This window comes from Carassius carassius, chromosome 26 (assembly GCF_963082965.1).
Source record: "Carassius carassius chromosome 26, fCarCar2.1, whole genome shotgun sequence".
NCBI classification, from domain to species: Eukaryota; Metazoa; Chordata; class Actinopteri; order Cypriniformes; family Cyprinidae; genus Carassius; species Carassius carassius.
The window spans coordinates 8,433,399-8,448,886 of NC_081780.1; the positions used below are offsets into that span (position 1 = coordinate 8,433,399).

At 35.5% G+C, this 15,488-nt stretch overlaps 1 protein-coding gene across 12 annotated transcripts in view; it reads right to left on the reverse strand.

The window, feature by feature from the left end:
• Nucleotides 1–15,488, reverse strand: part of LOC132105699 (glutamate receptor-interacting protein 1-like) — a 265,793-nt gene that overhangs the window by 11,564 nt on the left and 238,741 nt on the right. For 8 of the 12 annotated variants that reach the window (XM_059511015.1, XM_059511011.1, XM_059511014.1 and 5 more), the window contains 5 exons: nucleotides 11,981–12,050; nucleotides 9,312–9,457; nucleotides 5,944–6,148; nucleotides 4,551–4,690; nucleotides 3,722–3,907 (listed from right to left, as the gene is read on the reverse strand). In XM_059511015.1, coding sequence (XP_059366998.1) covers nucleotides 3,722–3,907; nucleotides 4,551–4,690; nucleotides 5,944–6,148; nucleotides 9,312–9,457; nucleotides 11,981–12,050 — 747 coding nt within the window. The remainder of the gene's footprint in view (nucleotides 1–3,721; nucleotides 3,908–4,550; nucleotides 4,691–5,943; nucleotides 6,149–9,311; nucleotides 9,458–11,980; nucleotides 12,051–15,488) is intronic. The other 4 variants (XM_059511016.1, XM_059511010.1, XM_059511019.1 and 1 more) reach the window with 1 other exon arrangement.

The following is a 15,488-nucleotide window of genomic DNA, read 5'->3' on the forward strand; positions in this document are numbered from 1 at the left end:
CTGGAGGCCAGAATGAAGACTATAGGGAGAGCAGAGAACAACATGCTAGCTGTGTTCACACACTCATCTCCGGAGGGAGCCACAGCATTGTGTTTCATACGCTTTGCTCTGATTCTCCCTCGGCGACCACCGCTGAATTCTGCATAGCCTCGGGGTTTTCAGATTCACTTGCTATTCAATAAGGATTAACTGCTAGTGATTTGCTTACCCCTCAGGGCTTGAGAAGGTGGAGGAATCCTTAATAAGACTCTCAATAGCTATTTTAGTGTTGCGTCCCTTTTTCAAGAAAGAAGTGTTGGAGATGCTGAATGATGAGACATTAATATCCCTCTAACTGTGCGTGTGCAGCCGCATGTTACTGATGTTGCTCCTACGCAGACAGCAATGTGCAGAAGCCAGGCAAACAAAACCAACAACAATGTCTCGAATCGGAGTTAAAACGTCTAGCTGCATGTCCATTGATTTTCAGTATGGAATAAAGGATGTGAGAAATCTTGTGCGTGGAAAATTCACAGTGCTAATTAATGCACAAGCGGTGAGAAAAGGACAACAGTGCAGAGTCTGTAGTGGCACCAAATGTCAGAAATAATGACTATTATTATACAGATACAGAAGCATGTTATTTTATATTATAATTATTTTTATGCCTTGCTTTCTACAGGTCCTGACAAATAAGACATGCACCAAAAAGACAAAACCAGTTATCTTGAAAAAACAAGAAATATAAATAACAGGAAGTCACGGTTGTTAATGAGTTCTGCGATCAAATTTGTGATCAAAATTATTTATTAATACTACCACTAACAACAAAGGTATATGCTAAATAAATTAAATAAGCTGAACAGAAAATGGAATACATTGAATAAGAAAATGTAAAAAACATCAGAAGAGTGATGTAGACTGAACCTGTATTTAATGTAGTCTTGGGTTTAAAAAAAAAAAAATTAATGCATGTATACTGAATAAATTTCTTTTTTTAAATATCAAACATTCATTTGTATTAATATTATTATTATTATTATTATTATTATTATAAAAGGCTATATTATAAAGTTAAAATGACAGACAAGTCTGAAAAATAAAATAAAATGATAAAACAATAATAATATTTATAAATATGTAAAATATTGTAGAAAAAAAAAATTGGCCATTAATCGTATTAGACATCAGACATATGGTTTCTTGAACTTTCCCAGGTATCAAGTTCAGAGTCAGCTTCGGCCTTATCTCTGGATACAGCTGTACTAGTTGAATCCCATGAGAGCCAATAGTTTGCCAGCAAACTTAAATTTATGCTCTGTCCACATCATCCATAATTTAAGGGGCAGATTGCTGCTCCCTGTGAATGGTTTCCATATCTCTGCAACCATCTGAGATTCATTTATGTATGGAGCAGCGAGAGAAAGAGAGCAGCGCTGCCTGAGGGGGGAGAGCAACCATATGAACCTGTTAACATGAGCGGAAAGTGTCTTTCCACCCCATCAGAGCGAGAGACACGGAAAATAACATTCCAGACGAAAGGTGGTTTTGTGGAGGTGTATGTCAGCAGAACTGGGATAAACTAATAATCTCTACATAAATGAAAAATGATGACATTCAAATTATGTTCAATATTCATATTTACACTTGCATTTCCGAAAGGAAATAGTGCCTGCATATTCACTATTGTTATCATTATTACTTATTTAGGTAAACTACCTAAATTATTATATATAAAAAAAGAAACATTATTATTCATTATTATTGTCATCATTACTGTATTAAATTTAATATTTTCAATTTAAATTCAGTTTAACTGAAATTATAAAAATAATAATAATAAAATTCATTTGAGCTAAAATAGCAAAATTATTAATTGGACACACACACACAAATTAATATATATATTATTTTTATTTTTATTTTCTAAAGCATGCCTTAAAATGAAATGATCTACAAAGCAAAACTTGCAGAAAATCTTACTCCTTTCATACTTGCATTTGTTTCTAAATAATAAAACCTGGAGAATCAATTAGCAAACTGTTATTTCAGCAATTATTTTCACTCATATGCATTTACACGGATATGCATGGGAGTAATGCTAATATGTAATATTCATAAATGAATAGGAAGCATTTCTCTGAATTAAACATTCAAATGTGTGATGTGCCTACTTGGCATTCTGAGAGCAAGCGATGATTGCGATTCGTTTTGACCAGGAGGCCTCAGTGTCAGGAGAGCTGACTGCAATTCAAACACATTACTGGCGAGTTATCCAAATGGCCATGTGTATCCCAGCGCTCATTAGGACTCATTTTCCACTTAGTCAAATAATGCATTCTTCCATATTAGCCCCAGCACTGTACCACCAGCTGGCTTAATAAAAGACACGTATCCCACTGCAGATTACTCCAAATAATTACTTGAGTAAATACATATCTGCAGGTCCAAAGAGAATGGAAAACTACGTTAGACCTGCTGGGACTCATCAGAACCCCCAGGATGCAATGGGACCAACACTGCTGGTGTTGTAGCTAATGTGAGAGAACAGGTGGTGTTACCATGGTGACCGTGAAGAACCCCTACCAGGTTAAAAAAGCCTGTATTGTGCATCAGTGTGATATTAAAAGGGACAAATTCTGTCATTATTTACTCACTCTCATGTCGTTATGTTGTCAAAAATACAACAAAAAGCCCCATAAAAGTGGTCTTTTTTTTAAAGCTCCATAATAGAATTATTCGATGCACACTTTTTTTTTAAGGAATGTATCACATTGTTCAGTTTTATGCTGATGCACCGATGTGAAACAGTGAATCTTACCATCCCTAATATATATCTAACACTCAAAACAAAATACTTGTCTTGTTCTTCAATAGAACAAAAGAAAAAAAAATGCTGACCAGGCTTCTCAATACAGTAAAAGTAAATGGGTATAAGAACTGTTAAATTCCAAAAAGTACAACAATTAGGTCGTAAAAGCACCATAAATGTGATTAAAAAAGTTATGATCTGAAATCTCATTTGGATTTGCTAACATTCATCATTATGTGCTTTATTTGAATATATCCAGGTGCCAATGAGATTGGAGTGCTCTGATGAATTTAGTCATTTTTGCAGCTCCATTTTTATTGCAAATAGTAGACTTTTTTTTTTTGCTAAACCTCTTTTTTTATGTTTTCTTAAAGAAAAAAGAATGGCATGAGTATGAGTAATTGATGCTAAAATATGAATCGCTGGGGTATATTTTAAGCAATAGCCAAAATTATCAATTTTTCTTTTATGCCAAAAATCATTGGGATATTAAGTACAGATCATGTTCCATGAAGATATTTTGTACATTTCCTACCATAAATATATCAAAACTTAATTTTGGATTAGTAATATGCATTGCTAAGAATTCATTTGGACAAATTGAAGGCAATTTAGATTTTTTTTTTGCACCCTCAGATTCCAGATTTTCAGATAGTTCTCAGATCTCAGCCAAATATTGTCCGATCTTAAACCATACATCAATGGAAAGCTTATTTATTCAGCTTTGACACGTATATATAATTTTAAACAAATAATTTACAGAAGTAATTTTAGTTTTCACGTTGTTGTGCCAAAGCATGTACAGTAGCTTCAATCAAATTTTTGCCCAAGGGGTACTGAGACTTACTTACTGTGATAAAGCTTATTCAAATCTGAAAGGCAGAAACACATTGCATTTCGTAAAAAGTTCAAAATCTCACTCAGATTTACCTTGGGTGCTGAAGGTGGCATCCATGGCGGAGCCGTCCCAGGATTCCACTGCACTATCCACGCTGGGAATGGTGGTGGAATAGATGTCTGAGAGTTTACCGAGTTTCTGCCCAGCCTGACCGTCATCCTCCATATCGCTCAGATCGTTCAAACGCTCCGTTACTGAGGGCTGCTTTGGGCTTGCCACTATAGAAAGAAGGAAATAAAGACAACGATTGACTCAGCCCATGGATCACAGTCAATAGACCAGAGAACAGAATATTGGGCACACAAATCAGTGCTCATTTGATCTTTTATTCTTGGATAAGGAACTTTACCTCGTCTACTGCCAGTTTACAGTATATGATAGATGGAGACCAAACTAATCAGACCTTAGGCTTTAATTGACTCACGGCTAGGCAGCTTTATTGCTTTTTACTAGCTTAAAGCTTTTATTGCTTTGAGCTACCAAGATGTACAGTACTTTGGGAGTTAATGGATGAGAAAGAGTGACAGAGATAATAAGAGTAAAGAATGCGCCAGTCAAAAGTTTGGGAAATATAGACAATAATGTTTTAGAAAAATAGTAAATGACAATTTAAATTTTAAAAGAACACAAAACAAGTATGATAATTAAGTAACCTTAACTACATACCCCAAAATATCAATAAAATAAATAAATTTTTATACAAATAATAAAATACTTATTTTGTAAGGAGATTCATACAAAGGCACTGTTTATATGTTTGTATAAAAAATTATCACAAGCCTTCAGCTTGTAAGGTTTTTTTATAAGAAGTGAGTTCAAATAAAGAGCCATTTGGCCGTAAGTGTGCGTGTCAGCACTCACATTCTCCCTGCTTCTTGATCTTCAGTGTGACGGACTCCCCTGCCATCTGCAGCAGGTGGATGGCCTCACTGAGAGGTTTGCCCTTTAGACTGTTGCTGTTAATGGCCAGGATGCGATCACCAATGTGGATGGCACCGGTCCTGTGGAGACAAGAGCACACCAAATATCTTTCAACTGCAGTGCATCTTTCTCCCATTTCCTTTTTGTAGTTGAAAAACAAGATTTAATTGAAAATCACCAAGGCTTTTCATAGATTTAAATACTTAACTGCAATTAATCTCTCATGTTGCCTGCAGGTAATACATTAACATATTCGGTAATCTTTGAGTAAATAAAGAAAAATGAATGAATAAATGTAAAATATAACTATATATATATATATATATATATATATATATATATATATATATATTTATTAACAACTAGGAATTAATATTTTAGAATATATTAATATTAGGGCTGTCACTTTTAGTTCGAAAATCGATTGCACAATCGATCGGACCAACCAAAAACAGTTTCGAAAATGAAAATAGGGAATCGATTTTAACCAAATATGTACACTATTAATTTTAAAATAATTAAACAATTAAAAAATATAGATGTAACAAAACTCACAAACAAGCAGAAAAAGAAAATAAAGAATTACGAAAGTGCAGTATGCCTTGCGAAAGCTAGACAGAAAATACCAGCAATTTTACGCACCTATAAGACCCAGTGACGTCGAAAGCGACCTCTTATGCTGCGTTCACACCAAATGCGAATAGAGCGTCTAGTTACAGGATATTCTGCATCTAGTTACAGGATATTCTGAGTTATGAAAAGGACCATTGCAAGCTGACAGCGACCAGCTTGTGTGGTTGAAAATTGGCAGTAATACCCCCACCTTGCGCAGCTGTACCTGAGTGTCCCTGAGACATCAGTGCGGTCGGAGCGCGTCTTCTCAACAGTTGAACATATCAAGAACTGAACAGTTGTTTGAAATGGATTGAATCATTATTAAAAATAGTGATGTTTTTCTTTTGTTATGGCAGCCGTCCCCTTTGCATATATATTTTTTCGAGAATGTTGCACTCCTGTTGCTGTTTGTTATTCTGCACGAAACTTCATGCCAATAAATAAGAAATACTGCTGACTTGTGCATTTCCGGCACTCTCTTTACGTTCGTCCGTTATTTGACGTTGAAAAAGGTCTTTTTTTTTAGACATGGAAAATCGATTTTACAATCGATTCAATGAACACTTATGTCTTAAAAAAAATCGAAAATGATTTTTTCACAAAAGTGACAGCCCTAATTAATATATAACTTGAATTCTACCTCTATACCCTATGTAGATAGATTAAATGTGATATTTGTTCAATTTTGACAGGCTTGAAGATTTGAACAGAGCTATACCTCTCGGCCAGGCCACCTTTAGTGAGGCTAGAGATGATGATGGGGTCGAAGGGCTCCTCGGTGCCCGAGATAGTGATGCCAAGCGGCCCGCCGAAGCGTTTCAGCTCCACAGTGTAAATGATGGCACCAGAGCTCTCCTGCTCGTCTGCAACACAGGCCAACAGCACACGGGCGTCCCTATCAACACTGCCATCACGTAGGATACCTCACAGAGGGGCAGAGAGCAGAGCGAAGACACCCCTCACAACACCGGACAGAGAGAGGAGGTAAGGAGGGGAGGGAGGGAGGGAGGATGGAGGAGGATTGACCCCAAAATAAGAGATACGTGGAGAGAAAACGTGAAAGAAAACTGAAAGGAAAACAAATAGTAATGGGATAAAAATACTAGAGATGTAAATTTAATCCACCATTGACTATTTGCTAAGTCCCTTAAAAAAAAAGTTATTTAGCAACTACCTTAGCATGCCATCTGCCATTTTTTTTAATAAAAAAATATATATATAAAGTAATATAAAATAATTGCAATATAAATTATTTAAATTACTGAAGATAATTTATTAAATAAATTATAGATTTATTATAATACATTATCATTTTATTATATTTAATAATTGCAATTTCATATACATATACTCACATACACACACACACACACACACACACACACACATATAAATGCAATATTAATTAGACTTGACTCAGTATATATAAATATTTGCTGAAGATAATTTATATACAAATGTATACATTTATTATTATTATAAATTGTTGTTATAAAAATAGAATTTTCAGATTGCATATATTTAATTGGAATAATCAGCAAGTTATGTAATTTGATTAAAATTGCTAATTGACTTGACAACCCTAAAAAACTAAACTAAAAATGAAAAAGAGAAAACTGATTATGCTCAAAAAAGCAATAAACTAGAGAGTAATGGTGGAAAGAATGGGAAAGGAAGTAAAGGCAATTGGAGAAAAGAATGATGGAAGATAATAGAAGTGGTGCATCCAGAAAATAAAAGCAAAAAATGAGAAACAGAAAAATATAAGGGATTGGCAAAATGGAGATATTCACATGCATAATACAAAAAATGGGATATTGGCTCTGTGATCCATTTCAAAAATGGATACTGCAAATCCAAATCCAAAGCAGAACAAAACCTCCATTATCCTGGACCCACAATGCATTTCAAAAAAACTAAATGTCAGACATTTCATTTTGCCCGAAGTGACTTAATGCATTCAAGTTGTATTTGATATCAGTATGTGTGTCCCCGTGCCAGCTGAGCTACAGGAATCATAATGTAAATTAATTATAAGACTGAACTCATTTTGCATGAGCTCAGCAAACAGACGAGACTACATTTCTATAAAATATTCATGGCGCTGATACAAAATGCTCAACATCAATTAAGAGGTCAACCTGCCTGTTCTGACATGGCTTACACCGAGAAGGAAATGCGCTGAAGAGAAACTAGAGGAAAAGGCACAGATCCTCAGGGCAATCGATGTCATCTCTCACCCACACCCACATACTAATGAAGGGCTGATATGAGTCAGATCACAGCAGCTCTGGCTGTATATGTGTGTGTTTATCTGTATATGCTGGGGGTCTGGGGATGTTCGTTAACATGAGGTCGGCTCATTATGCCTGTTTTATTTGACGATGAACTAATGGAGAGATGGGAGGGAAATTACCCTCATTTAACACGCCAGTCATCACTGCCTCTTCTCAGACTGACGATTTGTTGTCACATCTCTAAAAAAGTGCCTTGTAAAAATGAATGAGAGTGCGAAAGATCTAAACGAGCCTCTGGCTTTGGACATGAGGAACTGAAACACACAAGGTGCCCTTTCATGGACACAATAGATGTCCTGTATAACATGAGATGAATAGCATCATATAATAAATATGAATGCCAATAAAAGTGATTCGCAGTTCTGCTTTATAGTGCTAGCATAACGCCTCTGTAGCAAAGGATTGTGGGTAAATGCTTTGGAGAAAGCTAGATGAGGGTTCCAAGGGTTTCTAATCGGATAATTGAACCAAACGAGCATTAAATTGAAGCAATTAAACCTCATTTTCTTCTATTTGCACAATGTTTATAGTGTTAGGGATGGATTGTGAGGTTGTGGGAGCGAGGGGAGATGTGTATGTCGTTTTAGTCCAGCAGAAGAAGTGAAAGGTTTACCAGAAGGTCTTTTGGAGATAATAAAGATCTCACTGTGACATTTCCAGCCGCAGAGCCACTTCAATCCCTCAGAGTCTCAACAACTTGAAATAGAGGCTAGTTGTGTTTAAGAAAGTCAGCTGGGTTTAGAATGACATAAGGCTGACTTTTTAATGAACTATAGCTGTAAAAAGAAAGATGTCAGGAAGGAACATACTTTTATCTGTTAAAAAAAATCATCAAGCAGTAGCTATGCACTAAGGCAGGGCGATATATCAGTTTAATATATTCATGATTTTCCAGGTGATATAAAGCTATGAATCTGTTATTCTGTAAATGAATGTGTTCAATAGCAGGATTGACCCATAAATGAGTAGAATTAGCTAGCAATGTGATCTCAGTCAGTCTTTCTAAAGTACTATTCATTTATTAATGTGTGAAATCCTAACCTTTAAGCAACACTGTGTATAACATCATGCCGTTTTTAATGTGCTTTTACCTTTCCATTAAGTTCTCTAAAGAGCGTGTTATTAAACTAATTTCCCAATCTATTCTTGTCTAATGATTTGCAAATATCAGACAAGACTGATTGTCTGTCTGTCCTATCTCAGATTTAGACGGAGGAAGAGCTGGTAAGATCAATTCATTTCCATGAATCATTTCAAGTTGTCCGTTTCAATTAACCATCATTACTTTGATTCAACAGTTCGCTCAGGACAATTAATCAAAAAAATTTCATGAAAGTCCCTTTTTCTCCAATATATATATATATATATATTTACATATGTTATTTATAAAATGTACATATATAATGTATATAAGATTATTTTATTATATGGTTATTATATTAATATATAATATATCATTAATATAAATATACACAACTATATACTCATGTTAATTGAAAAATATCTTATCTAATATCTAATTTTTTTTCTCTACATTGGTCAGCTCCTCTTTTAATGCTGCCATGTTTTTTCTATTCTCGTCCTTTTTCTGTCCTTGCCGTATCTTTGAAACCAGATTATATTAGAGGAAGCTAATCAGTCAGGTCCTAATAGCTTATTCTGTATCTTGATCCTGGCAAACAAACGTTTGCATTAGACGTCTTTGCTGAGGTCTTCTATCTTGGCATGGGGGCTTTTAGTGTTAATTTGCGTCCATCTGGGGGTTGTAGTTGCAGAGGCTCAGAGGTACCTGAGTTGTCCTCGTCCTTGCGGATCTTGAGTTTAACCAGGTCTTCGCACTGCTGCAGGATTTGAACGGCGTCCTCCATGGAGCAGTTGTCCAGACGGATGTTGTCTATTGCCAAAAGCTTATCCCCCAGCTCCAGGGTGCCCGTTCTTTGAAAGAGGACAAGAAAAAAAGAGTTACAAGCATAAATGTTTAACATTGCCTCAACCATGCAATACATCTCCATTTCGTCTTTTATTTTCTCCCTTACGCAGATATTTACGCAGATATTTACACTCATTTCATTGTAGTCTGAGCTCACATTCTGCAAAAAAAAAACACATCCATTATTCAGTGTATTGACCACGGCACAGAGTAAAGAGCAGCCAGAGGCACTGAGGTAGATCCGAAGCGCGAGAAAAAACCCCCCAGCAACAACTGACTTTTATCGTATTGGCCATAATTGTGTTCCATTCTATATTCAGATTAGACACAGAGATGTAATCCTGCCTGAATTCACAATTATTTCACCACTTCATCATATTAAATGGCTCACTTATTTTTGGACTCCTTAAATAGAGCTGAAATAGAGGAGAGCAATATGTGAAAGACTGCGAGAGCCAAGGCCATCTTACATAGGCATCTAAATACAGAGACGGACAGACCTGTATTTAACTACTCCACTGTGTACATAACCCAGTTCTCTTTCCTCCCCGCATAATTATCAAGTAAACTATATTACTCTCTAAACTCTAGTTCTATTATGTAAAAGAATGGGAAATTAGAGTATGTGTGCTGAAAGTAAGTACTTATACCGCTATAAAGCCTCCCCCAACAGCCCTAACTATTACCATGGAGATTTGTTTTTTCTTTATTTCAGCTTTATTAGCCTATGTTAGAAATGAAAGCTGAGCTTGAGAAAGGAATGTACATTTCTGTTTTAACCAATAAATTATTATTTTTTTTAAATCAAGGATCAATTAAATTGGTCAAAATTGACAGTAAATAAATGATTTTGAACTTTCTATTTATTAAAGAATCCTGAAAAAAAATGTATCAAGGTTTCTATAAAAATGTTAATTTTTTCAACATGGATAATAATAAGAAATGTTTCTTGAGCACTAAATCAGCATATTATATGATTTCTGAAGGACTATGTGACACTGACGACTGGAGTAGTGAAACTGAAAATTCAGAAAATTTTTATTCAGAAAAAAGTTAAAAGATTTAATATTTCTAATTTTAGAAATTAGAATTACTTATATTATTTGTGTATATTTTCTCTCTCTCTCTCTCTCTCTCTCTCTCTCTCTCTCTCTCTCTCTCTCTCTATATATATATATATATATATATATATTTTATCAAATAGGTGCATACTTACATAAGAGACTTCTTTCAAATAAATTTAAAAAGCTTACCAACCTGAAACTTGTATTGAAACTGTAACTCGAGCTATGAGTGAAATGTAAGCTAGTCAATACAGCTAGATTAGATTTTACTGCAAACAGCCCCGTATAGACCTCACAATCAACAACAATGCATTCAAACAGCACTCTACACTTTTCCTCAGGGCAGCCGCTGAGATTTATGTCAATATGGAGGGTTACACGTTCTCCCAGCCGCACTCAATCAGAAGCTCTCCTCTATAGCCTAGAGAAAATTAGCATTTATATGCATAAGTAAGCTTTCACAGGTCGATGCAGATAGCATACACTCATAGTCATGCTCAATTCTGTGCGCAGATGTCATTATATTCGCCATTTGGGTCTAGTCGATGCTATTTAAGGCACGGGTGAAGAGCTGATTTGGATGAGAGTGTGCCAAGCTGAAGTTTCAGCAGTCATTATTCCAGTCTTCAGTGTCCCATGATCCTTCAGAAATCATTCCGATATGTTGATTTGGTGCTTAATATTATAAATGTTGCAAGTTGTGCTGTTTTTTGTGGATACCCTCCGTTGAGTAGAAAGTTCAAAAGAAATTCTGATCAATTTAATGCATTCCTTACTCTTAAAAATAAAGGTGCTTAAAAGGTTCTTCACAGTGATGCCATTGAAGAACCATCAAGTCAAAGGTTCTTTAAAGATTCATCTCTTTCTTACTTTTTTATAATCTGAAGAACCTTCTTTGCCATAAAGAAACTTTAGTGAAACAGAAAGGTTTTTCAGATGTTAAAGGTTCTTTATGGAACCATTTAGACATAAAGGTTCTTCTATGGCATCTTAAAGCACCTCCATTTTTAATAGTGTTGGTAACTAAAAGTATACATTTCTTAAAAAAATAAAATAAAATAGTGTCTCCAAACTTTCAAAGCATATCATATATACTGTGAAAAATACAAAAATAAGTTATGTTAGGCAACTCAAAGAAAGCACAATAATTTTCAAAGCTTTTCAAAACTTTTTAACTCTCTTTTTTAAATTTTATTATAAGTTATGCTGAGTCAAAATGATCGGAGGATGTTATTTTTTTTCAGAGTGTGTTATATTTAGTAAAACATTGTGCACTTGGTAGAAAATGTAATCCATCTATTATGTATTTTTCTTTAATATAGCAAAGCGTGAGATGATGGTGGGTGTAGTTGTGCTTGAGGCTCTATACAGCACGAGTTATTATGCAGGAGTTTAGAGTTTCTATAGAATTTCAGAGTGCATTTTAAAGGAGATATGTTGCAAGACAATGATTTAAGGTGGTACCTGTGCGCCACGCTGCCTTTCTTTATGTCAGAGATGATGAGTGCATCTCCAGGCTTCCTACTGGAAGGTGCTGTGAAGACAGAAGAGAACAATCAAACTTGTTTAATGGCAAAACCTCAGTCATTTTATGTAGCCAACACTGCTGACTATCTAACTTTGAGTCATTCTTAGTTAACAGCTTAGACGTTTTTTAAGTACAATACTTTTTAAGGTTCTGCCTTGATGACAAAAGTGTGTTTACAATTGGAGAGAGAAAATCTAATGACACTAAGAGCTTTGTATTGACTTGTAGTGCCGCTCCACTCCAGAACTAGTTGCTTTTGGTAGCGTGAACAAGTAGTCGTCAGTACAGTCAAGTCATAACTGATGGCGCTCTGATGCCACTCTGAATGACTGACAATGGAGATGCACATTTTTCCACAGTGCCAGGTGGATGACAGTCATACAGCAAATAATAGAATATATAAAAATGACAGTCTTTAACAAGAAGTACTTTTTTCCCCCACTAGGGATGTCCAGGATATCTTTTTTTTAACCATTTTGAATCTCCCATCATCAAATGCAACATTCAAAGCTCCCCCATAAACAGTTTTTCTCGAGGATATCTGCAGTAATTATGACAAACCTGCTTTTTTCTTTATAACTTTATATTAACAGAACATCTGAGTGTTCGATATAAATTGTGTATACATAGTGTTTGATGACCAATATTTAACTATTTTGTGAATCCAGATGTAGTTATGTTTTATACATAATAGTAAAAAATTGCTGTATATTATTATATTGTCACAATCTCCAGATGGAGTGCCCATGTGCCATCTCATACCTTTGCCACTCAATCCCGGACTCCATTTCCCATAACCCCCTGCCTAGGGACTAATTACAGACACACTTGTTTGCAATTAGGTAGACTATTTAAGTTAGAGACTCTCACACACTCACTGCTGTGTCCTGTTTTTCCTGTTAACAGGCAATTCTAAGTGCATCCTTGTTTCCCTGTTTTCTTAGTTTTTGTCTCTGGACTGTTTCCCTTTTTTGTGATTGTCATTGTTTTGTGACTGCCAGTTCTCAGGATTTGGGCCACAGCCATTACGTCAGTTTGAAACAGACCTTTTTAGCAGCTCGAGTCATTATGTCGCACAGGGGACAGATGAGAGTGCATAATCACATGTCATGTGGTCCCTAGCCCACCAGGAGCATCTGGAGGTGTGATATCAAACTTCTCGAGTGACGTGAGCTCAGTCAGAGCTCAGGGTGATTCATGTTCGCTTAATGCGTCACAGACAGAATGGAAGGTCATGTCTTTTTCACTTCGAATAAGAAAAATAAACTCTTTTGTTAATCCTGCTCACTTTTCTACCTAATATGCCTTCCAGTTGGTGGTAAAGCTTAATCATCATCAATTCTGATGCTCTGTGCAGCCTGCCAGTGATGGGGAATCGTCCTGTGCTGCCCTGTGGGGCTCTGTTCTTTAAGCTTTACTCATTGAGATGCCAAGCATGTGTCTGTGTCGGATAGACAGTCCCAGTGGTTTTCTGTGGTGGGTTGTTATGGTTAGAGAACAACCCTGCAAGCACCAATTGACAGAACAGCTCGATAACTTATGTATGATTAGTATGATGGAATATCTCAAAGAATAAACATTAATTAATAAAAAAATTATAATAAATAATTTGTTTCATCTTGTTGAAAACACAAAATATATATTTTTTGGTAAACAAATAATGTATTTAAAATGTATGTATATTTAACTAGTATAACTCTCTCTAATGCCTTTTCATCTGTAAATAAATAATTGGAAACAAAGAAAGAGGATATATTTTAATAAGCTTTTGTAATTTTTCATTAATAAATATGTTGTTTCTACTCTCTCTCTCTCTCTCTCTCTCTCTATATATATATATATATAGAGAGAGAGAGAGAGAAAATATGCATTGTAATTTTTTTTGTATATTCTAAAAAGATTAAATATTTATTAATTTATCTTTTTTATTAGGCTGTTAGATATCACACACACACACCCTTTTTTAAATAATTAACAAAAAACTACCAGACAAATATGAAACTAGGGCTAAAAAAAAGGAAAAAAAACTCTCTAATGCCTTTTCATCTGTAAATATATAAATATTTAGATATTTAGAATGATTTCTGTTTTTTTTCAGTGAATATTAAAAATATATTATAATGCATTTGAAATGTGCAATCACGATGATATAATTGCATATTTATAATACAAATGCATATTTAAACAAGAAATATGAAGTGGCACGATATATCTAGTATGGTGGGGAAAACTCTATCTAATGCCTTCTCAATTTAGCTAATGTGACCTTTCGGTGTACTCACACTAGGCATTTTGAACTATGCCCAAGCGCGTTTGACCCCCAAAGCCTGGGTCGTCTGACTAGTATGAGCACTCCGTGCCACGCTCTTCCATTTGGAAGAGGTTTGGCCAGGGCACAGTTTGGTTGGGCTCGGGTGCGGTACACATTCAGTATGAGCACTAACCGTGCCGGAGCACGGAACAGATACTATTTTGTGTGCGCTACTGTCATCATTACGACCGCAAATAAATTTTATTACTACTACTACACTACACTTTTCAATAAATTTAATTCAGTCAAGTATATTTAGGTTTATAATGGCTCTGGTTCTTACCTTATTGATGTACAGGAAATGTAGTTTGCGAGTAAAGCTCTCGTAAAGCTGCAAATTATTTAATTAAACTCTGTCAGCTGTCTCCATCCTAATTTTCTGATAGGCCTAGGCTACATACAAGTGAAAATCTATGCACAGCATAAATGATTAATTAATTATTATTAATTGTTCGGCAGAATATTAGCAAAAGTGGGTTTCTGTATTATCACATAAATGACGTAAGTGTGAGTGCAGGCCAGAGGAGGAATAGAGAGGAGGGATAATGCTCGCGCTCGGGTCAAGGCAACCGTGCCTAGTGAGAGTACACCCTTAATTTCCACTTTCAAATTAAAAAGCATGTCAGAATGGTTTGTCTGTTGAGAGAGAAATTGAAGTACATGATGACTCAATGGAGGAAGGTCAAAGATTAAATCTTGATAGTACAGACTTCAGCACTCTTAAAGTGGAAAGAAATTGCTTTAAGGATGTCAATCAGAGCAAGCTAAGTTTGAACAAGCTATCCGAGAGCAAATTGTCAGTGTCGGCAACACCTGGTCCTGAGATGTATCTGACAATTCAATCTTCAAATGTTAGTGAGTTCTTGAACCATAAAAATAATCATGTTTTCTGCTCAGCTCAAAGAGAGCGCATGTCCGCTGACCTTAAAGGCACCTCAGCATATGCTGCATTACAGCGGTGTGATGTCACCTTCAGATGGAGCACATCAAAGCAAAGCCTTTCAACTCGGCTGAAGCTCTGATGAATTTTACAGAAGCATTCAGAGCAAAAAAAAGGGGGGGGCGGGGTGACTTGCATAAACAGCTTGATAGTATGTTTTGGAAATCAAGCAACAAGATGATTCTTATTTGTC